Source organism: Melanostigma gelatinosum, assembly GCF_949748355.1.
Source record: "Melanostigma gelatinosum genome assembly, chromosome: 17".
Classification (NCBI taxonomy): Eukaryota; Metazoa; Chordata; class Actinopteri; order Perciformes; family Zoarcidae; genus Melanostigma; species Melanostigma gelatinosum.
In genome coordinates, this window is record NC_136650.1 from 12,335,445 (window position 1) to 12,362,221 (window position 26,777).

Genomic DNA, 26,777 nt, shown 5'->3' on the forward strand with positions numbered 1-26,777 from the left:
TATTTATATTTATAGTATACTTTAACAGTTAATATATTGTTCAATTTGAAGAAAAAAAGTATCAGTTCAGGCACCGGTATCGTTTTAGCACCGGTATCGGGAAAAAAACCCAAATGATACCCAACCCTACTACTGACATACATATAAGTAATCACTCTGCGTCACTCTCTGGCAGCTTGTGTCACCTACTGACATACATATAAGCAGAGGACGAGTGAAGATATTTTCAAACACGTATTTTTGGATTGGACATTTTGTCTTAATTTTAATATATACTTTTAAATGATTATAAAACATGATTTATTTTCATTATTTTAGCAGATTGTTGTAAATGACTATAAAAGTAATAATTTGGAAAGTGTATTATGTTCCATTTTGTTGCAAAACCAGCAAAATCATACTTAAATAAAATGAATGACAAACAAAAAAGTACAACGTACTTACTAAGGATGCATACAGAGAACAGGGGGCTCCGGTGACTCAACTAAAATCATAAAACTGATTTATGGAAGCTGATCTGTCGTAACAACGGGTGTTCTCAGGAAATGTGTCTCCGCCCCCTCAGCTCCTCGACGATTGCCGAACTATGCTCGCCTGCCACAGCTGAATCTTTCCGCTGAACTGACACAGACTGACGCAGAGGTGCCAGTGCCACAAGAAGGATCTCGGCCCTGCACCTGCCTGTGCACAGGCAGTCAACATTTCATAGCAGAAGACCCACAACACATTTCTTTAAAAAAAGTGTTTATTTTACATTAAGCTTTATGTACAAAACTGACATTGCACAATTTTACAGTGTAAACCAAAAACGGGGACACAAGCTCGACCGTATCTGGTAGTGTATGTACCTTCCCCCCCCCTCAGTACCTTCACATTGGCATCATGAATGGCTCTGGGCTAGTCAAGTGTCCCAATAAGCCAGGACAATGAGCCTGGTCAAAAAATACAAAAAAAAAAGGCCATAAACAGCCGCAACCAAAAATAATTGAGCAATCATTTATTTTACTTATTACACCTGTGCTTTTTCTACTGTGACTTGTTAAAATCTGCTGTGTAAAAGGACTCTATGGCTTAGTTTTGAACACTTTAGTTGAACTGACGCAAAACATAAATTAAAAAGAATAAAACCAGCCCCAATCTGTTAGGCTTAAAAACATAAAATGACCGGCGTTTCAAAACTATTGCCGCTTGAAGTACATGAATTATTTTGAAACGCCAATTCAGTCAAATAGATGGCCACCTGTTGCCAAAGCACAAATGCTGCTGACCTGTATAAAAAGGTCAAAGTCCCATGACATACAAGAGTTGTCAGTTAATCCTGCTCTCCGGAGGGTCCAGCTTGTTCGTGGTCTGAGGTCTCGTCATCCTCTGAGTCACACAAACTGTAATCAGAGTCTTCTTCCTCACTCTGCCCTGACACTTTACTGCGGTCACACTCCTCCTCATCCACATCAAGAGCAATCTCCCTCAGTTCCGCCACATTATCTGGGCTCTCCCCAGTCAGCCTCTTTAAAAAAAAGAAAGTGTAAATACATGGCAGTACATACACGAGATGACAAATTAAGCAGTAAAGGCTGAAGGAACTTCAAGCATTCATAGAGGCTTGAATTTGAACAAGGTAATTTATCAGGATATTAGACAATATTGTGCCTACCTCAATCATATCAGCCATGTACTGGACGTGTTTTGCCAACTCCTGTAGCTCTGCATTTTCAGAAGTTAGCTGTGTTATCTGGTCATCTTTGGCTTCAATGTCTTTGTGTAACTGGTTTAAATTTTTAAATAAAATATATTAGAAACACATTATGCTTGAAAATACCAACAAAAGCAGAACCATGGCACAATGGGCCAACTGAACAGAGCTACAATATACAAGCGGTTTCAGAACAATGCATTTTACAGGCCGTATAGCACTGTAGTCAGTCTAATCAAAAAGAAACGCACATGACATTTTGGAGCAGGCCTAAACTCCAGATTTCCAAATAGTCTCAAATTGAACGCAATGCCACTGAGGCATCAATCCTGTAATAAACATGTACACTCAAAGATAAACAGATTTCAATGAGTGCATTTAAGTGAAACGTTACTTTAACACTCAGTGCCAGCTGAACTGAAGACAGCAAAGGTCAAGACAGTGGGAGCAACTCAATTGACAGCTAAACATTAGCCATCTCTTAGAGATTAACTCACCTTCTCGTTCTCCTGTAAAACATTGTACAAGGCCTTCCGACGCTCCTCTGCCATCGCTTTCCAGTAGGTGGGAGGGGGAGTTTCTACGACAGTGACAGAAATTTAGCTCACGGTAGAGAAAATCATTTTGGGGTTGATTCCATAAAATACGCAACACATTGATAATAGATTCTTACCTACAACCATAACTTCATATGCATCATTGGTCATGCCATTTGTCAAACACTGAGCGTCTTCCGTTTGTGTAGACTTGACTTCTACCTTCACCCTCTTTGGACCTCTAGCTGGTTCTGCGCTCCACTGTTTCCTTTTGGGGCTCACCTTCCCCACCTAAAGAGAAAAAATACACACACACACACACACACACAACCATTTAAAATGTTGAAACCCACTAAAGGCAGCAACAGATCAATTGTTCTTTTAGTGGAACAAAGTCTATGCAAATTGATCTAATGCAAACATGGACAAAATAAACCCCAAATCAAATGACCTCTTGCAACAAGTCACTACATACCTGAGCCGACCTTCCCAAGTCTTTGTTGCCAGCTGAGGACTGGAGGACCTGCAGGGTTTGCCTGGGACGTCCCATTGCCTTTTGAGATGGTGTGAAAAAGCTCTGGGAGTGAAAGACAAAAGCCCAGTGTTAGCTTACAGAGTAGATCACAATTCACAGATATGAGAATGGTTAACAAAAGGAAAAATCCTGAACACTTACCAGTTGCATTTTGAGAAACTCACAGAGTCACACAGGAACTTAACATGAGCCATGTTCTCATTTTCAATGTCTCTATCCACGAGGACTTAGCCTCACTTTACATTCTCTACTTTAGTTACAGTCACCATGGGAAAGAGGGCACGAGTGAAGTGGCTGACAACACTAACAACGCTGCTGCCATGTGCAACAGGGCCCACGGGTATCAGAACAGGGGCAGGGTGCAACATTTAACAGCCGTGGGAAAGTTACTCCTCCAGGCTCATTACAGAGACGCAAACATGCTCCCTCTGTTAATGTTTGGCCACAGTTTCACAGCACTGCTGTGCCGAAAAAGCTGTGAGGGAGAGGATGTCTGGACCGACACCCATTAAAGACAATTCATGCTCATTTATTTAACAGACGTCTTAAACAGATACTAAACTAGTTACTCACCTTTGTATTCTCATTAGACATATGCTGGCCATGTTTTAGCTTTCCACTGAAACTCATTTTCCTTCAATAGACCTGGTGGAGAAACACATCACTTAAGTTAGCATTAAAGCGTACAGGAAGTTCAACGTGTGTTACATTGAAGGGGAAAAAGTGCCAAAATAAGATAGCTTTGGTTTCCAAATTAACGTTAGATGGTAACTGTATGGCATTAGCTTACGCGTAATGCTGTAATGCTACCACATTAGCCTTCAACAAAAAGACTACAGAGTCTAAAGCTGCTCACAAGAGTATCGTTACATGTGTCGTCACCGCTGTAAGAAAGGGTCAACTGACTCACCTAACGTTAAGTCTACAAACATTTAAGAGACGACGGCTAAGGCTAGCACAGCGGCAGTTGGTGTTAGTAGCAATTAAAGAAGCAGCACTTCTGAAGACGATTACATTGAGTCAATATTAATGGTGCTAAACGTTAAACAGTCTTACCGTTGGTGCGTAAACCCACGACGTTGTTTCTCCTCCAAAGAACGCGCGCCAATGGCTTAAATACGTCTAATCAGTCACGTGATAAAGAGGCCAATCACGAGCAAGCTTTCCGAGCAGTTGTTTTTTTCCCCCTCATGCGGTCACATGTCAAAACACGTCACATCTTTGTAGTTGACTGTGCAGCCATTTTGGGGAGGCTGTCGTCGAGCTTGTCTGTGCCGTTACCAGCTGCCTAAAATCACACAAAGAAACCAAACGGACAAACGTTGGACGACACACGCCGTTAAAGATGGGCCCGCCGGGAGACAGAACACGCCACACGTCGACTGAAAGAACGGAGGATTCCAGCTGGATTGTCGATTTATCTTGACATGGCATGCGGCAGGGCGAGTCGGAGGTTGTGACGACTGAAGAAAAGAAGAGAAAGAAAAACAAGCGCAGCAAACTCCTCGAAACTTCAGACGTGGAAAGGGGAGATTTTGTTTAGCTAACGTTTATTGCGCCACTCAGCGTTTTGTCGTTGGTTGGCTATTGATTCCCTTCCTGTTTTTTTGTCGATTAAGTTGTTGACAAGACGCGACTGAAGCTAACTATACCTAAAGCTAACATGCTGAGCACGAGCAACACCAGTTAGTCAGTCACCCCTGCAGGTCTCTTGACTCTCACAACACTGGCAGTCGCGTTGAACCTGGCGAGGAAATGTAAACTCGTAGAAAGATGACTGTACGCTAGCTAGCCAACCACACTTGGGCCTCAATTAAGCCAATCAGTCAGAAGATAAGATGTAGCTATCTCGTCGGTTCACTACTAGTTAGTGTTGGAAGTCAATGCCTAGATTAGCTTGCTAGCTCACCTTAGCTAGTGCGCTAAAAATACGCCCACATCATGACTATCAGCAGTGGCAGCAGCGCAGGCCGTGGGCCAAGTGAGTGGCAGTAAAAGTCAAGGAAATGTCAAGGTACTTTCGCAGTAGTCTTCGATGTTACCCGGTGCCAATATCTCCTGGCATCTGTATTTACCTGCCATGTTCGTCTGTATCCCCAACCCGTCTTTAACACGCACATAACGCTGTATATCTACAGAGAAACAAACACACGTCGATAGCCATGGATGAGGGACTTTGAAATGACCCACGAAATAGAATATTTGTCCGCTTGCTAGTCTCTGTAGTCCTCAATTTCACGTTCAAAAAGTATATTGTCGGTATGGGTTTTTACAGTAGCAGCCATTTCTGTTGATTTCAGTACAATTCTCAGTAAAACAAATTTGAGTTGCTCTTTTCTGTTGTTGTCGATGGCAGGTTGAAAAACACTCATTTGGCTTAACAATCATGTCTTAAAACATGGATTTCTGAACAAGTAATAAGGAGATGTAGTCGTAGCTTGTTGACCAATCCCCTCCTAAACACTGCCCTTTTACAAAATCTTTTTTAAAATGACTTAATATTGTTTGATTTGTTGAACTTCTCAGTTGGTAGTGGGTATTTTAGAGATCTAGCCTAGAGTTGTTTGATGCGTTGTCTCTGCAAAGGGTAGCTACCTCCATCCTTTATCCGACGTATAAATACAAAAGTACAGAGTTTTGCCAAAATATTCTGCACAAGAGAAGAAGACACTACCATCGAAATCTAACCATGGGGGACCCAACTTCACGAAGAAACCACACAAGAAATCGACTACGAGCTCAACTTCGGAAGAAAAGGGAATCTTTGGCTGATCAGTTTGACTTCAAGATCTATATAGCCTTCGTTTTCAAAGAAAAGGTTTGTTAGTAAAATGGACGAATGCAGTAATTATTGACACAATCTGAAATCATACTCGTCTCGCATACTTTGAATTTTCTCCATCTCTGCTCATTACACGATTAAGTGTCTCATTCAGACCGGTTCCTTTTTATATGCCCATAGCAAAATTATGACTTTAAATATGTTTGTTCCTGTTTGTTTTCATTACAGAAGAAGAAGTCTGCACTTTTTGAGGTAGCTGAAGTGGTGCCAGTGATGACTAACAACTATGAAGAAAACATCCTACGAGGTGTGCGAGATTCCAGCTACTCTCTCGAGAGTTCAATAGAACTCCTGCAAAAAGATGTTGTGCAACTGCACGCCCCACGATACCAGTCAATGCGAAGGGTAAGCCGGTGTGGCGTCTCAGGAGGGGATTGCTTGAAGAAGACAAAAGTCCAGTTGTGTTTTACGTTGTTTTCTCTTCGTACAGGATGTGATAGGCTGCACACAGGAGATGGACTTCATCCTTTGGCCACGCAACGATATTGAGAAGATCGTCTGTCTACTGTTCTCCAGGTGGAAGGGGGCTGATGATGAACCCTTTAGGCCTGTTCAGGTCAGAACTTGGCAGATTACTGGAGAGCTGCAACTAAATTATTTTCATTATCAATTAATAGGCCGATCACTTTCTAGATTAGTCGATTGAAAACTGTTTTTTTAAATGAAGAATAACCTTGTGCATGTTATAATAACCCAATTTTCATATTTTGACATGTTAAATCGTACACTACCAAGACATATTAATTTGTGAGTCACCCTGCTTTAGTCTATATGAAACAAAATGTACTTCTTGGCTCACAAGACCCTCCTCTGTTTTACAGGCCAAGTTCGAATTTCATCATGGAGACTACGAGAAGCAGTGCTTGCATGCTTTGGGTCGTAAAGACAAGGCTGGAATGGTCATGAACAACCCAACTCAGTCTGTATTTCTCTTCATGGATAGACAGCACTTACAGGTGAGTCAGTCCACTGAAATTATGTTACTGATTTGACTGTAACCCCGACAACGCACTTGACCTCAAATGTTCTCTGTCCACCTCTCTTGCAGACTCCTAAAACCAAGGCCACAGTGTTCAAGTTGTGCAGCCTCTGCCTATACTTGCCTCAGGACCAGCTGACCTGCTGGGGTGTGGGAGACATCGAGGATCACCTCCGCCCATACATGCCTGATTGAGGCTTCCTGCATCACCCAGCCACACAGGAAAAAGCCCTTCCCCTCCCTCCTGCCTAAGCCTTCAGAAGCAAATTGATGTACTCATCTCCATTCATTTCCTTTTAAAAGATTTGAACTTGTGCTTGGATCTCTCCTGTTTTTGTTACCTACTCGTTCTCCCCTCCCTGACCTGAAGCTGATTCAGTTCCCATCCTTGTCTTTTTTTCCCCTCATGCTCCCAATGTTCCTCTTCTCTTTGCCATTTTTGGATTGGTTCCCCCATTTTTTCCCTTTTACTCCCTCTTCATTCCCCCCTTTACTCACTCATACATTTTTGTTCATTTGAACCTGCACGAACATTGATTTTGAGTGGTTGGTTGTTCTCTTGGAGCCGCACTATCAACAGCACCGGTCATTGAAGGAACTCTTTATGTTGCATCAAAACAGGAACAAACAATACACAGGTCTTCACGGTGGTTCTCAGACGGACGTGTTTAATATCCTTGTTGTCATAAGGTTTGTTAAAGCTTGTTTGTAATGTCAATGGGGTTTCTAGAACAACTTTACACAATCTTTTGACCAAGGACAGGTGTGAATAGGTGTTTAAACACCTGTGTAAGCAAAGAAAACAAGATGAACAATATTTGTCAAATCATATGGTGTAGGTATTGCTTCTTACAAACCGCCTTAGTTTATTATTATTTTTGCTGGACTTTAAAAAAATAAAAACGTTTCTCATTTGCTTTCCTGTAAGGCATGCTAGGCAGGCCTTTGCTAAAATCTTGAGTGGCTTGAAAGGCGTTGTACACAAAGTTGAGACGTGTTTGTTAGATGTTGGAGGTCATTGTCACCGTTCATTGAAGCTACTGAGATCTGTTTTGTTTTATTTGGGATGTGGGGTGGTGAAAAACTGAAATGGTGACATACTTAATGTTTAACTTGCCTAACAAAGTTGCTGAAGCTAACTTGATTTGTTTAATTTGACCTACTAAAATGAAAATAATTTGCCATGCTCATCAAATTAAAATTGGGCTTGCTTGTCAAAGAATATTAAGTACATAGTTCATATAATTTTGCTCCTTGTTGATTCAGTGTGTTCAGTTAAAAGGGTATTAGGCGTGTAACTTCTGGGGGTTTTTTTTCTGTTGATTCTCAAGTCAATACTGCTGAGCATATCTCAATACAATGCAAATTCTGAAAGCATAACGCGTGTGTATTTGTTTTATTGCATGTGCATGAAATGGTGGCATTGATACAGTAGTTAGGTCAGAATTGACTGACCATACAGCTATTAGTATGCATTACCTCTGCAACAGAGGCAGCCACCTTCATTTAGTAACCAGCCAACATGGATTTGTTGCACTCACCACTGCTGTCATCGCCTTCTTGGTACACAGTGGTTTTAAGAACTATTTCCCTTAGTCCCTTGTTTTGACAGTTCACATGATATGCAATTTACAGACAGGCACAGCGGGGGACAGTCTAGCTGCTGCCGAGGTGTTTTGTGTGTCTCCCTTGTGCTATGAGCTTCCCTGTGGCCTTGTTGGTGAGGTCTACAGTTGCAAACGCCAGCGTCCGTCCTTGCTTCAGAACCTGAGCAGTGATGAGTACGTCCTCTCCTATCTTCGCAGCATTCATGTATCTGTAAGACATTGACATTTGCACTTTATGGAGTTGATCTTTAACCTGACCTGTTTAACACATTAAAAGGGCTGAACACAGGGCTGTAGATACCACTGAAGACATGGAGATCATGCCCTCTGTATTTTATCCGGGGAATTTGGGGCTTTTTAGGAACAAAAAACGTTGCAGAAAAATTATATATGTTCTGATGTAAGTAGGTTGAGCAAATATGGAAGCTGATTGAAAGATTCAAATCAAAAAATCTGAAACATTTTAGATTTTCTTATTGGTAATCCGTCACTCAAAAGTCAGCCATACCTAAATGTATTATAAATCTGTAAAATATGGTTAAACCTTAATGATACTAGATGTATGCGTTTTTAAACGTCCATTTATATTTCACAGGTAATGTTTATAGTTTTGTTTTGTTCAAGGTTATGGGGATCAGCGGGGAAAACACCTGACCTTTGACATTGTTCATGGACTCACGTTATGTTCATATCCACACTGACTCCCGGTGCTCCCCTCTCAGTGTACATGATCGCCATGGTGGATATGACATCGACCAGGGTGGCTGTCAACCCGCCGTGGAGCGTGCCTCCGCGGTTGGTGTGCTCCTCGTCCACCCGCATCTCACACACCACCTTACCTGGACTGGCAGACAAGACGTCCACCTGAAGGACACACGCATGGCTACCTGTTACAGTGCAACAATGCGGATGATATCCAGCTACGTAACCCGTTGCGTTTAAAAAGTGAATTACAACATGTAACGTTAGTCACAGAAATACATATTAAAATCGTCAAATGTTTCAGAATGCGTATGTTTACCTTGCTCAGGACTTTGTCGAAGCCGGAATGATCGACCATCGCCCTCATTATTTGTTTTAACGAGTTTAAAGACAGCGAAACCATATTTAACGCAAGCTAAATAGAGGCGGTCAATGTCAAACCTCAACCGTCTGTGGACAAACTTCTGTTTACCTCAAGCCGGAAACTGTTGCGTTGAATAAATCGTCCGGGCGACGTTTACAGCTAATCTGCTAACCTAGCTAAATTGCATTTCGATGTAATTTTGGTTAACAATGCAAACAGGTCCCCATTAATTGCAATATGTGGTGATATTAATTGGTAACTGCACATGTAATCTATAGTTGTTCACGTTTAGGCATACAAAGTAACGTTTCTATTGTGCTTCGCTGTGATTTGTTGGAACGTCAGTTAGAAAATTCACCCGGACGCCTTTCACTGGTGCACCTGCGATAGCGTGCAGAAAAAAGCATGGACTAATGTTTGCATTACTCTACTTCTCCTGTGTAATTCTGTAAGCAAAACTAGTGGCTGGAAAACATGGCTTCTAATGTTGTATCAGACTCGGACAAACCATCGGTTTCTAATGTGGAACAAAGCAGAAGTGGCCTCTGCGATGAGTTTGCTGCAATAACAGGAACCGACAGCGCTGTGGCTCAGTGCTACTTGGCTGAAAACGAGTGGGAGGTGGAGGTACAGTAGACAACTGAGGCCTCTGAGTTGTGACTTTACCTGGAGGCCACTGTTGTAGCTAAATACAGAATGCCATGATGATGTGGCAAGTTTTTGCAATTCAGCACTGCTGCAGTTTATTTCACCGATTAGGTCAGCATCTAAGGCTAAAAAAAAGTGCTGAAAATGTTTACAAATCTGTTATGGATGTCGTGAAAATCTAAAAGCAGTTGACCCTGATGGACATTTCCCATTACCTTTCTATCAGAGAGCTTTGAACTCATTCTTTGAGGCTGATTTGGAGAAAGTATTTGAAGAAGATTTTCCAGACGGTGAGACCAGCCCCAAAGCAAAGAGGCAGAAAGTCGAGGAAAAACCTCCAGTAGACTGGTAAGTCTACAGTCTTCCCTCCTTTGACACTCTCCAAGTTACTGAATGTGTTCAGCAACTCCAAATGAATCAACAGTCTGTGAACAATTTCCAGTATAGATTTGACTGACGACAGTCCGGCCTCCGCATGCAAATCCTCAGAAGAAGACGACAATAAACTGTCACTGATCTCCTGGAACGTGGATGGACTCGATACAGACAACCTTGGAGAGCGCGCCAGAGGCCTGTGCTCCTTCTTAGCCTTGTGAGCTTGTTTATCTACACTGTTATTCATCGTTGGCATGACTTGATATTTAAATTGTAATCAGTCTGTTTATATCAGAGGTCAGCTGCAGAGCAGTGCACATGAAGAAACAAAAGATGGCAGAGAGCATTTAAAAGGTGAATCTTGTCTTCATGTAGATACACTCCTGACGTGGTGTTCCTACAGGAGCTCATTCCACCTTACGTCAAGTACTTGAAGAAACGGGCCGTCAGCTACCTAATCATTGAAGGTACGTTATGCTCAACAGGCCTTTTTTTGCCAAATACCTTTTGACATGTCAAAGGAGGAAAAACACAGCTGCAAATAATAAAATGAATAATATCTGAATTCCATTTAGCTACTTCAGTTTCAGGGTCCTGGTATTGTGCATGCTGGCTCACTGTCACACTGCTTTGGCTTACTGGGACACTTGAAGAGAACACAGCCTGTGCTTTTCCTCACATGACAAGTCAAAATGTCTGCTGTGTAAAAGACCTATGATGTAGGTATTTTCCCTGGAGATTTGTCTCCACTCCTGTTGCAGTAAACTCTACTATTTTTATTACATGTTGAACTAAATACCCAAATAAATAAACTGAGACTGAGACCAGAAGTTTAAACTATCCTCTGAACTTTTGCTGACCAGGTGGCGAGGATAATTACTTCACCGGGATGATGCTGAAGAAGACACGGGTCAAATTTCTGGAGAGCGAGATAGTATCTTACCCGACAACTCAAATGATGAGGAATCTGCTTGTAGCTCAAGTTCGTGCAAGGGTAGTTCAGTCCAAATACTCGGGCCATGTTCAGCTCACCTTAGTTGATACAAAGTTGGCTTTTTCTCTTTGAAATCAGGTGACATTCAAAGGCCAGAAGCTGTGTCTGTTGACGTCCCACCTCGAGAGCTGTAAAGACCAAGCAGAGGAACGGATGAAACAGCTGCGTGTGGTGCTTCAGAGGATGAGAGAGGCACCTGAGGATGTCACCGTCCTGTTTGGAGGGGACACAAACCTGAGGGACACTGAGGTCAGTCGTTTGTCTTAGCATCGCAACAATGGTGTTTATGCTTGCATTTTTTTTTCCCCCTCGACGTGTTATCACACAGTGTACCTCCTTTAAAATGATTCCCCGGGGCTCCATCTCAGGTTGCCAAGGTGGGTCTGCCCTCCAGTGTCTGCGATGTGTGGGAACGACTGGGAAAGCAGGCGCACTGCCGCTACACATGGGACACCAAAGCCAACAACAACAAGACTCTTCCTTACGTCTGTCGCTGCCGCTTCGACCGGGTCTACTTCCGCCCGGCTGCCAAGGACGGCGTCCCACGCCTGGCACCTGACCACATGGCCCTGGTGGGGCTGGAGAAGCTGGACTGTGGACGCTTCATTAGTGATCACTGGGGAATCTACTGTAGCTTCTCTGCTGCGTAGACATGCACTAAACAACCTAAAACACGCCAGTTCTCAGATCAGGTAATGCAGTTTGTGTGTTTTACGGTCGGTACAAATAAAATGATCTGCCCTCATCTGAGGTTGGTGAACTGTAAATTTTATATTTTGATTTGTCAGTTTTATCTTCTAATGGGTCTCTTATTGAAGTCTTTGCGTCTTCAAGTTTTTATTCTTTCTTTAAAATTGATCAATAAAGGTAGAAAGCACCAATAAATGTTGCAGCCCTGTGTATGTGTAGTATTGATATCTGAGCACTAGAGGGCACTACAGAGTTAAAAAAGTGGCATTTTCTGATGGCGGTACGGAGTTCAGTATTTACATGAAAATAAATATCGATCTGAATAGCGACTCCGTAATTTAAGCTATAGGTCCATGAACATGACCCAACAGCAAACAAACTCAAACCCATTAAAACATGGACCCAAAACCATGAGTGCCGCCCTTATTCATATCATTAATACACCTGTGGTTTTCGTGCTATGTCACAAAAGGTGTGTTGTGAAATAGGCATATTAGAATAATATGATTTACTTGCACCTATAATCTACAGTTCTATACTATGACCTCAGTTCTACCCCGAAACCTCCTCAGTCTCTGCCATCAACCTCCCTGGTCTCTCTCTGTAATGCTCTCTTCAGCTCTCAGTGTGTTCTCATGTTTCTACAGCAGTCACACACACACAGTGAAAAAGAGCTGACCTCAGGAGAGGACACAGATGCGACTTTTCCCTGGAAGCACGCGTCATCAGAACAGGCCTCCCTCCCCCGTTTGTCCCCCGCTCAATGGTTCCTAATTAGCAAGGACACATGAGCTATGTCTGTCCAGCTCTGAGTTTACCTGAAGCTTTAAAGATGTCTTTAAATGTCTTACGTCTCACTACAATTCTAAAACCCAATGATATTCACATTTGACAAAGAAATGCAGGAAATACGAACATTTAAGAGGCTAGAACTCAGGACATGTGCTTTTTTTTTGTTGATAATCCAGAATGCCGTAATGCAATTAACCCTTAAAAATAGATTAAGGGTCAGCATGGATGGTCAGAGACGAGGTCGTGTTCTACAATATAAATAAATTGATCTTAGCTTCCAGCCCTGTACTGGCTTGGAGCTAAGATCAATGTATTTCTAGCAGCATGATGAGCAGCAAAGCATTGTCAGGTATCGGAGTAAACTTGTTTTCCATGGTCCTTTGGAAGTACACTATGTTGCCATAATTTGTGTCCTGAGCAGTTTCCCACGTCAGCATAGAGGAGCCACAGCAGGTCATAGAAGGTACAGATGGAGGCTGTCTGGGCCAAGAAAGTGGTCATATGATCTCTCCACCTGCCTTGAGCAGGGTTCCTGCTATTCCAGGCCTATCAACCTGTTCATCCTCCACCAATCCATAAACATCCACACCACCAAGTTTTCCTCTGGAAGGCTGCGTAGACGTATTCCAAGACCATTTCACTCACTTTTTTTCTATTACAATTTTTATTTTATTTTTTCAAGCACCGACAGCGTCGCAGATGTATGTTTGGAGCTTTCCTCCAAAAGCGTAGCCCTCAGTGAGATCTCGGGCTTTCATTTGAGGCCCGTCAAAATGAATGTTCTTGGTTTTGCGTGGACGTATCCGTGCGCTGGCGGAGAGGCACTGGGATGAGGTTTTGTCCTTTGAGGCGGGGTTAGACGATGATGGATCGGACACATCTCTGACCCGAGCCCGGAAGAGATCGGTGGGTTGTGTGAAGATCAGCAGACAAATGTTTTCCGCAGCTCCTGGTAACAGATGGAGAAATAAAATGCAAGGAGTGTTGTCTGCTGCTGTGGCTGGGCTTCTCTCTGGGTTTTTGTATTTTTTTTTATGCATTTTAGAGAGTGAGCAGATGGCTGTGGGCAACATTCCCATTGTGTGTGTGTGTGTGTGTGTACAGCAATGTTCACAAGCAGGATCTATGTGGACCATGCCTGTCAGACACTGTCCACACAAACTCTCACCCCCCCCCCCCCCCACCCCCTACAGATAGTTTGTCACAGGCAGGGCAAGTGTAAGTGGTGCTCTACATTACCACCGCCGCATCCATCACGACTTCGCATCAAAATCGCTGTGACAAACTGCCCCAGCAGCCAGCATTATTTCTGGCCGTACAGTGCTGCTGCATATTTGAGGACCGGCAGCTATTTAGAGGTTTGCAAGATAAGGGGAATACTTCTGAGCGAGGAACATTTTGTCTTCCATCACTCTGAAAGGGTTGAGGATGAAGCCAGGTGATATTAAAAGGACTTGTGTCAGTTTCCCCACCGATACTAATTACTTTAGGCTGCTAAAATCCAACAAGGTTGACAGAAAGTTCAGTTAAAGGACAGGATGACTCCGTATTGAAGTATCTTGAGCTACACAGAGTGGACTAGATACAAAACACTAAAGCAATAGTTCGATATTTTGGGAAATAATACTTTTATGCTTTCTGGTGGAGTTAGATGAGACGGTTTATCTCTTAAGTGTTGCTATCGATGTTATCTCTCGCTTTATATTCAACATACATATGAAAGCCGTATCAATCTTCTCATCCAACTATTCCAAAAAAGTGAGTAAGTATACATCCCAAAATGTTGAACTGTTACTTTAAGATCAGGGTTGATTTAAATATTCTTTTGCAAACAGTAAATACTTTTACTTGCATTGAAAATATATAGATTGAATGTGACTATTATACATACCGGTATTCATGAAAGGAGCATTTTTTAAATATATGTAAATAAAGTAAGTTGGAAAAGAAAATCAGAATCAAAAAATGTGTACCAAAGTCTGACAGGTTTTATTTTCTCTCTCATAAATAACACTGAACAAGCGTAGTACAGCGATAAATATCAATATTTATACACTGTCAAATTCTCTGTATTACAAAATACAGTATATGTGTAATGCACTTGATACAGATGGGAAGTATTGCATTTCATAGCACCAAGCGAGACCCTTTAAGTTTATATCACATTTTACTCCTTAACAGTCCAGTTGTGTGTGCAGTTACATCCCAGATTCAGGTCTTGTGTGGGTGTCTATGAAATATACTTCCCTTAGGAATCAGTTGTTGCATAACTATATCTAAGTTAAATAGAGCCCACCTAGGAGGAACCAAAGCCGTTACTGTAAAACTGCTCATCTTCACACAATGTCACGTTTTCAAAATCCCAGTTGACAGACTAAAATATTATGGAACGTGACCCATGGTGGTCGGTCAAGTTTCATGTACTTGTTTTTTGTATTAAACATGGTCTAATGTCACTTCCTAACAAATATCCCTGCTGTCAAGTGAAAGCTTTGTGTATTTACAGAAAAACTCATTTCCATTCCTTTAATAAAATGAGAAACAGAGTTGTGAGAAGATTCTATAAACCTTGCAGCCATAAAAGGTTCTCACCTCCCTCGACGTAAACTTTCAATTCAAGTAGAAAACTGGAAAATGCGACTGGGTTGGATTCAGAAGATTTTCTTAACTTTAATAAGCGATGAGCAGGTTTTAGGGACTCTCCAAAGAAGGTGCAACAGATCTGAACAAGCTGTTCTGATCGCGGGTTTGTTGCGTTTCTTCCACATAATTGGCAGCTCAGTAATGTCCGTCCGGAGGCAGCGGGAGGTAATAGGCAGGTTGAACACTGAAACATAAACCTGGGAATATTAATACTCGACCTTACGGAGGAACACGGATCAACTAAAAACTCAAATGCAGTTTCAAGAGACACACACATGTTAAAGAGACGAGATCTTTAACAGCTATTCCCAACAGATCGTACTGGTAGGACTTCTATCATGTTTTTTTTGCTTTTGACTTTCAAACATTATTGCTGGATTTGGACATGATGGGGCCATTTCAACCAACATTTAGCATGAAAATAACTCGACAGCTTTTAAGAGGACTGACAGCATGGAATGTGTCGGGGAAACATTAAATCTGGCTTTAAAGAAAACACAATAGTACGAAAATTAAAAAACTGTTTTGCCAGCATTACAAATATAGGGATATAGATCAATATTTCATATAGGAGCCCTTATAATTCCTCATCCAGACTTTGTCTGAGGAGCAGCATCACAATAATTCATGGAAATATAAAAAAATATTATCACATTCATCACTTAGTGTCCATGTCGTGTTTGATTGCTGGCTTCTGAGACACATCACTTTCAACCTTTGACCAACCAAACCCCGACCAAAGTCTATCTTCTCCGTATGAAACATCGGTTTGAAGTGGACGATGTCAGAGAACCTACAGCACGACCGCTTTGTCGCATTAACAGCCGAAACACAAAAGTTGTTCACCGATCGTTTCTATAATTACCAGCATTATTAAGTAGTAAAATAAAGGCGAAGTCACGCGTAGCCTCAGCTCAGGTGGGGCCAGAGTCACGGCGTCTGATAAGCTTTATCAAATTATGGCACGTAACAAATAACAGCCTTTTTTATCTCATAGCTTACTTGTCTAATATGCCATTTTGTCACCGTTTTTTTTTTATGCATTGCACAGAATTGTCAAAACTACCGTCTTATGTCACCTATCACCTATGTGATAATCCAAAGGAATAATCCCACAGCCAAATCAAATGTTGAAACAAAACGTAAAATCACATGAAAATGAATTATAAACATTGAGAGGAAAGCCTGACATCTGGGGTTTGAGCTCAGCGTGGTAATCTCTCCGTAGCAGAACATGTGGCCGTGCTACCGAGGAGCCGATGGCACCGCACTCCAACTCTCCTGGCAGAAACGTTCCTGAGTTTCCTGCTGTGCTCCCCCTCCCCTCGGATGCTTTTTATCAAAACTGCAGAAACGCCAAAATGATCTCTGGGCAGAAGAGGCCAAGTTCAGCTGATGTGGTCGTAAACCAGCAGACATCACACGGTAACGCTCGATGAGAGAGCCCCCCCTCCCTCCATAGTCCAAAATTATTAATAAGGCCCTGTGGATGATTAAAACAAATCAGATGTGGTATGAAAGAACGGTGCATAGTTTGGCATTCTTTTGACACTGAAATGGAAAAATAATTCCTGGTTGTGTAGAAAGCTCCAGATTGCACAAGCTCCAGATTGCACAGTCATGGTGTTAGCAGGCAGTTAATGCCTAGCTATTGTTTTTAATGACTCCCTCGGCCACCTCTAAACATCATTTCATTGACATCTCTTGTAAAAATAGGCTAAGAAGTACCTTAATCAAAGGAAAACAAAAGAACTCCCCAGATGACGTACCGCAAACAGACTTCCAGCAGCACCGTTTCTTCAGACGGTGAAGGTCCCACACGTCTGAATCACCGTGCCTACAGAAGACGTACGCTTCCGTGGTTTTCACACGAGGGTGGCCAGAGTAGGGTGTTGGAAAACTACAAACCACGTCACCAACACATGTCAGACAGCGCCTAAACTCAGCGGGTTACCGTAAATTCTTCAGTGTTTGCAAGTCTTCACGAGCTTACTGTTCGCGTTCACACGACATTAATGCAGTTCCCGCTGCCTGCCGTCGCCCTCTTGCTGCAGTAGGTGAAGCCGCTGTGATTGGTGGAGGAGCCATTCATGTGTGACGACTTCAGCTCCATCTGACAGGCGGCGATGGCTGCGTTGAGCTCGACCTGTGCCCGGTGCACAACATAGAACATTAGGCCGATGCTGATGACGATCTGCAGGAGGACAGAGGAGGACGTCACGACCCACACGGCAGTCGTTTCCACTAACCAGAGTTTTTGTTAGAAACATTGTTGATATTTAGTTTGTTTCTGTATTGGTCATTGAATGAATACCGTACATGTTTGTATGTATGATGCATGTGAGTTTCCCACCACCAGTGTTAGAAAAGGCTTCTGCGTGATTAAGGCCAGTTGTCAATTTGGAGCAACAGCTTTCCGTTCCGCATAAAACACCGATACCTAGTTAATCTTAAGCCGACTCTTGACCTCTGACCCCTGTGAACTTGTCAGATGTCGCAGTAAGAAACAGCCCATGATGCCTCAGCAGTTGTGGAGGTTTAAATGAAGCTTGAACAGGTGTTGGAGATGTGGGGACAGCTTCAAATGACCTTTGGGTGAGCTGAACAGAAGTGTGGGCATATTTTGCATATCTACATCGGGCTTAGTGTTCCTCTAGACCAGGGCTCTCAAACTCAGTTTCACTCCGGGCCACATCAGCATCATGGTCGCCCACAAAGGGCCGGTTGTAAATGTAACTACTCGTAACATATTGTTAAATAACTCTCTGCATTCACAGTAGTCTTCAATGTACTCACAATACATTTCCATGTTAAATGTACAGTAACTTCTAACTGTTTAAGTATCTCATCATTTTGACTTTCTATCTCAGAATTATGACATTCTATCTAATAACTTCGACTTTCTATCTCATAATTTCGACTATGGGGATATTTTTATTATTATTAGTCTACCGTAACTTATAAAAAAATTTAAAAAAAAGTTTTTTTTGTTTTTGCTGGCGGATTCGCGGGCCACATAAAATGACGTGGCGGGCCGAGTTTGAGACCCCTGCTCTAGACGTTTACGTAACTTAAGACTTAACGGAGCAGCAGATGTCAAAGCTTGTGCACCAGGATAAGGCTCGACCGGCATGGTAGACAATGTGTACTCCACCTGCTAAACATGTCACTAACTTTGAGGGACTCTCTACTAAACACTGACATTTAAAGACCAAATCTAGGAACATTTAGAAGTTAGTATCTCCAGATTTGATGTATTGTCAGCATCAGCTCACCTGCAGGCTGAACACAAAGTAGCCGCTGACGCTCTGCTCAGCAATGACGTCCTCCATGGTGCGAAGCGTGGTGCCCAGGTAGGAGTTGAGGAGCTGAGTGGGCAACAAACCCACAGAGGAGGCCACCAGGTAGTTTGGCAAGGACACGTCTGTGATCTGAAAAAGAAGAAACTTCTTTAAAAAAAAAAAAAAAGCATATCAGCACAAAATAAGTATATATGCATTCGTATGACGAGGGTTGAAGTTCTAAAGCATTTCCTGAACCGTTTCAGATGAAAGAAATGATTAATTTGCTAAGGGTGTAAATCATTTGTTTGTAAATCATTTGTTTAAAAAAAAGAAAACGATCACAGCTACGATGTCATTTTAGGGAAACGCTGATGCAAGCGTGTTCATATTGAGACACACAAAAAACAAATCTCAAAGTACAAGCCCTATCTTGTGTATTATCCTTGAACTACGACATATCTCAGTGCAACCATCTGAACATAACCACGGGGCTGCGTAGCCGTCACATCGATGCAGCAATGACATAAGCCAACATGCGAGGACGTGACCGTGGCACTGTGACGGATAGCGGTGTGTCAGCAGTGTGTCGCTGCATCACGCCGCCTGGGCCAAAATGCTTTTATTCTCAATGCGGCCCAAAAGTGCCTCTTCGCTTTGTTGAATCCTAAAAGCCCTCTCCTGTTATCACACGAGCCTGGATTACAATTCACAGGACGCAGAGGCGATCAAAGGCCGGTTCGTCGGGCTCGTGACATAACACCGTTCCTCCACACCCTGTGGTGACAGTCAAAACACCTTCAGGTGATCTCAGCGACATTTGGAGTCTCTTCCCACCCATGGAATGCAGCGCATGCAGCTGCATTCCATGAGACCAGGGAAGCGCTCGGCAGTATCTTCATAACCAATGCGGGGAATTCCAACTGAACCGCTTCCTCGTTTGTGCAAGCCTGTATATCAAGATAATATGCAAATTCAAGTGAAAAAACACCCCACCCCACCCTAGACCTGATTAACTCAGAGCAGTGGCGAAGCAGGTTTGAGTTTGTGCCCGTAAACAAAACAGGACGTAGAGTGTCTTGAATGCATAGTCAACTTCAGGATTGCTACTGTGATGTCGTTTCCCCTTTTTATGTGGACTTGCACTGGGTTTACCCTTTGTAGTGAAGGGTGAGGAACAGGGCGGAGTCAGGCCAGTGAGCACAATGTTATAAAATACATTTAGGGACCTGAATATCTCCACTCTGTCCACAAAAGGATTCGCAAACATTGTTCCTGAGCTGTCCCATTGTTTTGCCAATTACTGCAGTCTTGGTGTCGTTTTAGGTTACCCGCTATAATGTAGCACCATCCACTTCAGCGGAAAGGATGGGGGGGGGGGGGGGGGGGGGGGGGGGTGAAATGTAGCCGCATCCACAGAAAGTGCTTACCAAGGGCAGAGCGGACGACACATAACTCCACCGTGAGCCAGCTCGGGACTAGAAGTACCCACCCATGGTTTGTTCCACCTTTTATTGAGGAGAATGAGATGCAATATAAAGACGCAACTTCAGCCAGGCTTGATAACGAGCTGGGGTTGAAACCCATGCAGGGCGGGACGTGAACACGTAGCAGAGGAGGGAGTCAAACGGGGGAGGTTTCATCTTACTGGCCTGCTTCTGTCACGACCGGCTGAACTCCCCACTGAAGGCTCCTCTCTGACCTTCACTTCTCCAGCAGGAGAAAAGACAAAAACAAAGTTTCACACTGAGGTTTGTGTGCGAGGAGCCAACGGCTTGACTTTTGTATTTTCTGCAGTCCAACTGGCCTTGAATGATGGTTTACATGTTTAACCTGCAATAATAAAAGCATCACTTTCTAATTTGTCGTTAAACTTGCTTGCAAACATTTGCTTATTTACACTTCCAGCAGTTACGGAGCAGCTACGACACTCTTGTCGTGTTTCTGGACACCTGGCGAGTCGAACACGACTCTCTTATTTCTGGCACCGTGGCTTCTAAATACTCGATGCAGTGAGAGCGATGAGAGTAAACTAAATGAGGCCAAACCGTTGCCCACAATGCAGGTGCATTCGTAAAAAAAATAACATCTATAAACATGTAAACCTAGAATGTGTCAAAGGGAGCAATCTCAAAAGTCATCGCAATGAGTCAAACACAGTCAGGCTGCATTTTCAAACACAAACAGCTGTCATACATTGAATCTAACCAACGGGAATATAGCATATTCGAGCTGGCACACAACCAAACATGACCCACTTTTCTGGCAGCCGTCCTTTCTCATAAGTGTTTGTCTGCTTTGTAGAAAATGACCCAGAGCAAGCAGAAGCAAAAAAATTGTGTTTTACAAGGCTGTCAATTAGCCGGCCTTTTAAATTGACGCTGGCAAACTGGTCGTGGAGCAGCAATAATACCGGTGACTGTGGTAGTCGCTGGTCAACACAGTGTAAACAGTCTGTCCCTTTGACACCTCGTTTCCACCTCTGCAGAGTGGAACAGTAAGTTCCCTGTTGTGACTACATCCAGGATCCTTGCACAATTCAGACTCTGCAACCTTTGCACAGCCAGACCATAGCCTGCCCCCCCCCCCCCAACTCAACTCTACCGTGACAGCCCAGGCATCTTATTTTGAGATTCTTCTCAAATCCCAACCTATTGGTCAAAGTGCAGCACAAACCCTGCATTGCCTCTTGTTCCTACAATCAGCTGACTCATGGAGTTATCTCCCCTCCCTGTTGCCTGATGACTACTTTCACTTATCTGAAAGTGTTGTATTTTAGTCATAAATATTGAGCAACTTGCTCCAGTGTCCACCGTCTAGAGCTACCACGAATAATCAATTATCTCGACAAAAAAAATTGAATTGGCAACTATTTTGACAATCGAGCGATGCTTTCGTTTGTCAGAGGCGATACTAAATTGAACATCTTTTGAAGCGTTTGTCGAATACAACAATACATCTGAACACATCTCCGTGAGCTGTGGGAAATAACAGGGACGACAACGCATTAAAAACAGCTTTTTAACTACAGCCACAAAATCTAGCAGAGATGCGTCAAAGCGGCTCCGACAGAGTCAAAGATATGTTGAATGAGTTGCATAAAGTGAGTGTTTATTGTAGGGTGGTTATGAGCTGTCAAAAGCCAAATATCCGAGACACGTCTCAGTAAATCAGTCACTCCAGGAAACGTACTGGTTCTGTAACGTGCAATTACTGTGCTTGTGAATGTCACTTAAGTCATCTTCACTTCCTTCTGCGGCCTCAGGCCTGCGCATCAACTCCTTCATGCTCTTAGCTATGAATGCCTTTCACGCGGCCCTCTTCGCATTCACTCCTGGATGTTTGTGCTGCTGTTGGTTTCTGCCTTCAACACTATTCTGATTCTCGTGACAGATGTGTTTTTTCCATAAACACAGTGCAATATTCAAAACAGCTGAAGTTAAGGGGAAGAGAAATGTCACGATTCACTTGGACAGAATCTATGAACTCGGCTGCTTTCTGCCGTGTTCATAGCTATAAACAAGATGTTGTTGAAGTAGCATGAATTCAAATTTAACTGGAATGAACTGAAGTTATATTTTAGTACATTTGACGAGCCTCATATTTAATCTCAGAGACTATGTGCTTGCATATTGATAAAAACAACTGCACGCAGAATCTGAAATCAATGTTTTCCATCACAGCCGGATCTTCTGTCCGATCGAAACGTTAGTTTTGTACGGATGTATATTACGCCGTGCACATTATCGAACTGCAACTCTGCACGACTTGCTTAAACAGAGGATACAATCTGGCAACCACATGAAACACAAGTTCCTGTTGTGCAAAACTACCGCTTTGAGGTTTTGACTATTTAAGATACACTTTCTTCACTATTTGCAGCCTTAGAAGACTGAGGCTAATGTAAGACAACTAGCCTATGTGAAGGGATTCAATCTGAAAATGAGACACAAGTGAGAGATCCAGATGTGCGAGAGCGTGTGTGATCTGGTGAGAGACGGTGGTTGGTGATAGTTTGCAGCAGTATGGCTTGAAATTCTCTGGAGATCGAAGCCTGAAGGGCTTCATGAAACAGAGTTCACCCTCAGAGTGGTATTCCTCATTAATCATTAAATTACAGCGCAGTGTGAATAACATGCTTCATGTTGCACGACCTCCCAGCTGATTTCCTAAAAGAAAGTAACACATCCCCTCATAGCCTTCATCATTTGGAAGGTATCAATGAGTGGACTGAGACGGGTTATCAGCAATAATAAATGATTCATGCCATGCATGAAGGTGAAGGGCCTGAGGTAAAGTGTAGGAGTGCAGCTTGAAGCTGATGTCCTGATGCTGCTCAGCTTGATAATGTAGGTCACACGGTGTGTTCGTTGCCTTGACCGATGACGTCAGATTTACCTGACAGGAAAGAAAATGATTTATTCTACATTACGTTAACATCACCAGATCATTATCGAGTTCAGAAACATTGCTCCACGTATGAAAACCTGAACTACGACTTTAAATGCGAGACGGCTAAAATAATTGATGTCCTGAGGCAAGAATAGAATTCATTTCCTCTATCTACAAGAGGAATTTCCTTCCTCTGGGGACTGGCCACATATTTTCTTTCCCGCGATTGGACTTCGGTCTGCCTTGAATCGGGAAGTAGCAGGTCACTTGTGATTTCTCCTTGTGGTCGATTGGCCGAGTAATAAGAGAAGCATTTACTTCTTTAAAAAGGTCACAGGTTTGGTTCTTATGACTGCAATGATTTGTTGAACAGTTCTCCGGTCCGTTAACGAGCTCTCCTCCTGGCTGGTTCTATGCGGCGACCCTTCTGCTTAAACCCCATAATGAGTGTACAACGGACACTCTATGACCGTCTGATGGGCTTCTAACCTGAAAAGGAAAAGCTGGCAATAGTGTTTCCATACTCACCGAGAAAACTGCATTTTGGAGCCCAAATGGTATGGGGGTGAGTCTCGCTAAGGCCACAACTTTGAGTCCACTTCCTCCCTCCACCACTCGAATGACAGCACTGAGCTGCTCACTGTTCCCAACCTTGTTCAGCACCCACTCAGTCAATAGGCGTTTGCATACCAGGTGTGCCACAAAGGTCCCGATTAAAACTCCCACCATAACTAGTCCCATGCCCAGCACAAAGCCGTAGAGGTAGCCAGCTGCCACATTAAGAACAATATATCCCCATCCACAGGGGAACGACACGATAATCAAACCGACGATGAACAGCAAGGCTCCGACGAGGCTGTCCAAGCTCTCCACCCAGAGCAGGAGGTCCTTGAGGTATTGCCGAACCAGTGCAACGGAGGAGAAGCACACAGCGGTCAGGATGCACGCCAGCAGGGCGCTCTTGAAGCAAAAGGTGGTGATGCAGCACGGGTGTCTGAACTCTCCACTGCTGCTGAAGGACATTCCTCCCGTGTCACCGATAACCTCGGGGTCTCCATCTGACTTCCCTGTCTCCTCAAAGGCGCTGCATATCAGGATGTCAATCTTGTCACAGTCATCTGTGGCGGTCTTCTGCAGCCAGCGGTTCAGCTGGATCTGCGCCTTACCCACTGCATGCTTGACAAGCTTGGTGAACAGCTGCACAGTCGTGGGCCCCGACATTGACATGTTGGCCCCCTAAATTACGCTCTGGGAGGGGAGGGGGGGGGGGGGGCACCCAACAGAGAGGCTCAGATGAGCTGTCCGGTCTGGAGACAGCTGTGACGTTTGAGGTTTCCAGGCAGAGTCTTTTTAAATCCAGCGCAAGTCCATGTCGAGCAATATCAATGTGTGGAGCTTCAACAGAGACATGTGTCCATGCACTTCACGAGAGCGACCGTGTGGTGAGACATACAGATGAAACACGTCACTCTCCTTGGCCATTACATGAATTGTCCAACGTAACGGTGTTTATCTTGGGTACACTAGCTGGACAACGTGCCAGTCCAAACACTGAAGTGCCCGTTTCGTGGTCTCTGTGTGAAACACTCGCCATGTTCAGAGCTGCAGCCCCTCAGCTCAGGGCAGAGAGGAGTCACTGCACGGATGGAGCAGCACAGCTGTGCGTAAACAACCCGCTTCTTCTTTGGACTTTGGTCGTAAAGTGGTGCAAGGACATCAACTTTTATGACTCCTCCCGCTTTGCCATACAGCTAATAACGTTAACGCACCAGCACAAATCAATGCGCGGCTAACTTACTGCTGTGGTTAGCTAGATCAAGTCGTTAGCTCGCAGCGTTAATAAAGTCCACCGTTGCATTTCAGAGACGAACCCGCCGCTAGCCTCCTCCGCGTGCGCTGCTCTCGTACAACACAGCGACGAAGAAAACACAGTTTACTGGTGGCTGGCTGGTGTTGTTCCTCTCGTCGTCTTCCTCGCACACTAGAAACTGCGGCTGTTGAAGCTATTCATAACACCACTGTTTGTGTCCCAGAATGCCAAGTGATCCCTGCACCACGTGAACAACCCCCGGTTGACTTCCACATCCAACCAGAGCGCTCCGTTTATCATCGCGAGATTTCTACGACCAATTTGTGGTTGTTTTGGATCAATTATCAATTGTGGTTGGTTTCTGATGGCAGCCACTGTTACCACACATGCAGAACAAACTGCTATCATTTAGATTAGATTATTTGAATGAATAGGGCATTCAAAATATCCAACCACACATGCAGCTTCAAACATGATAAGCAGTTTATTAATGAGGAAGCAGCAGTGTACGCAAGGCAAGTTTATTTGTATAGCACATTTCAACAACAAGGCAATTTAAAGTGCTTGACATAAAACCATTAAAAACATCAAAACATAAGGCAAAATAAAAGGAGATTTAAAAACAAGAACATTGATTAAAACACTAAAAAGCAGTGTAAGAAATAAAATACAGTATAGTAAAATGCAGAAATGTATTAATATCCTTGAATCTGGTTCAATTAAAGGCAGCAACAAACAGAAAAGTCTTCAATCTTGATTTAAATGAGCTGAGGGTCTCAGCAGACCTGCAGCTTTCTGGGACTTTGTTCCAGATATGTGGAGCAGAAAAACTGAACGCTGCTTCTCCATGTTTAGTTCTGACTCTGGCAACAGAAAGTAGACCGGTCCCAGACGACGACGTGTAAGATCTTTTACTTATTTATTAAAGTAGCAACACCACAATATACAATTATGTTTAGCGATCCGTCAGCATGGATTTTGATAGCTTATAGAAGTTGATTTGTCATGCTGGTTTACCCTTTAACAAAGCATCACATTTTATAAATTATAAATGTTCTTAATCTGAAAATATTACTTGTGAGATAAAGAACAGTACTTTGTAATGTAGGACTACTTGTTGTGTGTATAATCATTGATGGAAATCATATCACACTCGAAAAAATTTAATTCATACATTTTTAATTTAAAAAAAGCAGGATTTTGTACGCAATAGAGTGTGAATTGTTATTCTCATGTATTTCTGAGAGCATACAGTATAATATAGTAGCCTGAGGGGATTTCCCTTGCTTGGCATGCTCACCATAAATTCATAATGAGAGGAGTGAAGCAGACAATATGTGCATTCATGCATCTACCACCTCTCACCGGCTGGCTCTCCCAGCTGTGGATAAATGAAGTTCTTTTGTAGTAGTCCTCAAAGAACTTTCTGTCGCCTCCACTTTCTTCTCAGGCTTTCATTTTGAATTCATACGTGGATAGACATTAAATGCTTCACATTCACAGATGCAGTTAGTTAGTTTGTCAATTTAGTGAGATCGACTGCTGTGCTGTTGTAGCCTAACACTAACACTCCACTAGATGGACCTGTTACACAATTTTACAACCAAACCAAGTACCCTATGGGGTTTATTTATGAGCTGGATTATTGCACTATTGTGGGGAAATTTACCAGGTTTTATTGTTTCACAAGTAAAGCTTTTCTTTGTTCCTTTTGTGTTTCTCACTAAAGTGTATTATCCTAATTCACTCTTCCACATCGATGAAGGTTTTGCAAAAATATATTTGTAATGTTTTTTTATTGGGCTGTAAATGTTACAACTTGATCAAATAAATCAATACGAAAATAAACAACGTGCAACTAAGTGCTATATCAACTAAAATCCAACCAGGTGAA

At 43.0% G+C, this 26,777-nt stretch overlaps 5 protein-coding genes across 6 annotated transcripts; 2 read left to right on the plus strand and 3 right to left on the minus strand.

The window, feature by feature from the left end:
- Positions 1 to 834: 834 nt before the first annotated feature.
- Positions 835 to 3,857, minus strand: LOC306791729 (geminin-like). The gene is made up of 7 exons (XM_079288595.1): positions 3,821 to 3,857; positions 3,338 to 3,409; positions 2,705 to 2,806; positions 2,367 to 2,520; positions 2,191 to 2,273; positions 1,655 to 1,765; positions 835 to 1,507 (listed from the first exon to the last, which is right to left on the minus strand). Exons 2-7 carry the CDS (start codon positions 3,392 to 3,394, stop codon positions 1,313 to 1,315), a joined length of 702 nt encoding a protein of 233 aa, XP_079144721.1. The 5' UTR covers positions 3,395 to 3,409; positions 3,821 to 3,857; the 3' UTR covers positions 835 to 1,312.
- Positions 3,858 to 4,006: 149 nt separating this feature from the next.
- Positions 4,007 to 7,965, plus strand: cUnh6orf62 (chromosome Un C6orf62 homolog). The gene is made up of 5 exons (XM_079288495.1): positions 4,007 to 5,582; positions 5,775 to 5,951; positions 6,037 to 6,162; positions 6,428 to 6,562; positions 6,655 to 7,965. Exons 1-5 carry the CDS (start codon positions 5,454 to 5,456, stop codon positions 6,778 to 6,780), a joined length of 693 nt encoding a protein of 230 aa, XP_079144621.1. The 5' UTR covers positions 4,007 to 5,453; the 3' UTR covers positions 6,781 to 7,965.
- acot13 (acyl-CoA thioesterase 13) lies at positions 7,181 to 9,361 on the minus strand. The gene is made up of 3 exons (XM_079288496.1): positions 9,214 to 9,361; positions 8,872 to 9,056; positions 7,181 to 8,401 (listed from the first exon to the last, which is right to left on the minus strand). Exons 1-3 carry the CDS (start codon positions 9,295 to 9,297, stop codon positions 8,242 to 8,244), a joined length of 429 nt encoding a protein of 142 aa, XP_079144622.1. The 5' UTR covers positions 9,298 to 9,361; the 3' UTR covers positions 7,181 to 8,241.
- A 283-nt stretch (positions 9,362 to 9,644) lies between these two features.
- tdp2b (tyrosyl-DNA phosphodiesterase 2b) lies at positions 9,645 to 12,147 on the plus strand. Its single transcript, XM_079288585.1, has 7 exons — positions 9,645 to 9,885; positions 10,133 to 10,254; positions 10,349 to 10,498; positions 10,657 to 10,748; positions 11,145 to 11,263; positions 11,354 to 11,524; positions 11,644 to 12,147. The coding sequence occupies exons 1-7, from the start codon at positions 9,733 to 9,735 to the stop codon at positions 11,923 to 11,925; spliced, it is 1,089 nt and encodes a 362-aa protein (XP_079144711.1). The 5' UTR covers positions 9,645 to 9,732; the 3' UTR covers positions 11,926 to 12,147.
- A 2,624-nt stretch (positions 12,148 to 14,771) lies between these two features.
- Positions 14,772 to 24,912, minus strand: tmem64 (transmembrane protein 64). 2 transcript variants are annotated; one of them, XR_013772778.1, is made up of 4 exons: positions 23,602 to 24,912; positions 18,676 to 18,831; positions 17,170 to 17,594; positions 14,772 to 15,584 (listed from the first exon to the last, which is right to left on the minus strand). XR_013772778.1 is itself a non-coding variant. In XM_079288761.1 (3 exons), the coding sequence occupies exons 1-3, from the start codon at positions 24,298 to 24,300 to the stop codon at positions 17,403 to 17,405; spliced, it is 1,047 nt and encodes a 348-aa protein (XP_079144887.1). In that variant the 5' UTR covers positions 24,301 to 24,912; the 3' UTR covers positions 14,772 to 17,402. The 2 variants fall into 2 exon arrangements, 1 of the variants encoding a protein (XP_079144887.1); XM_079288761.1 differs by having other exon boundaries at positions 14,772 to 17,594.
- Between the last annotated feature and the right edge of the window lie 1,865 nt (positions 24,913 to 26,777).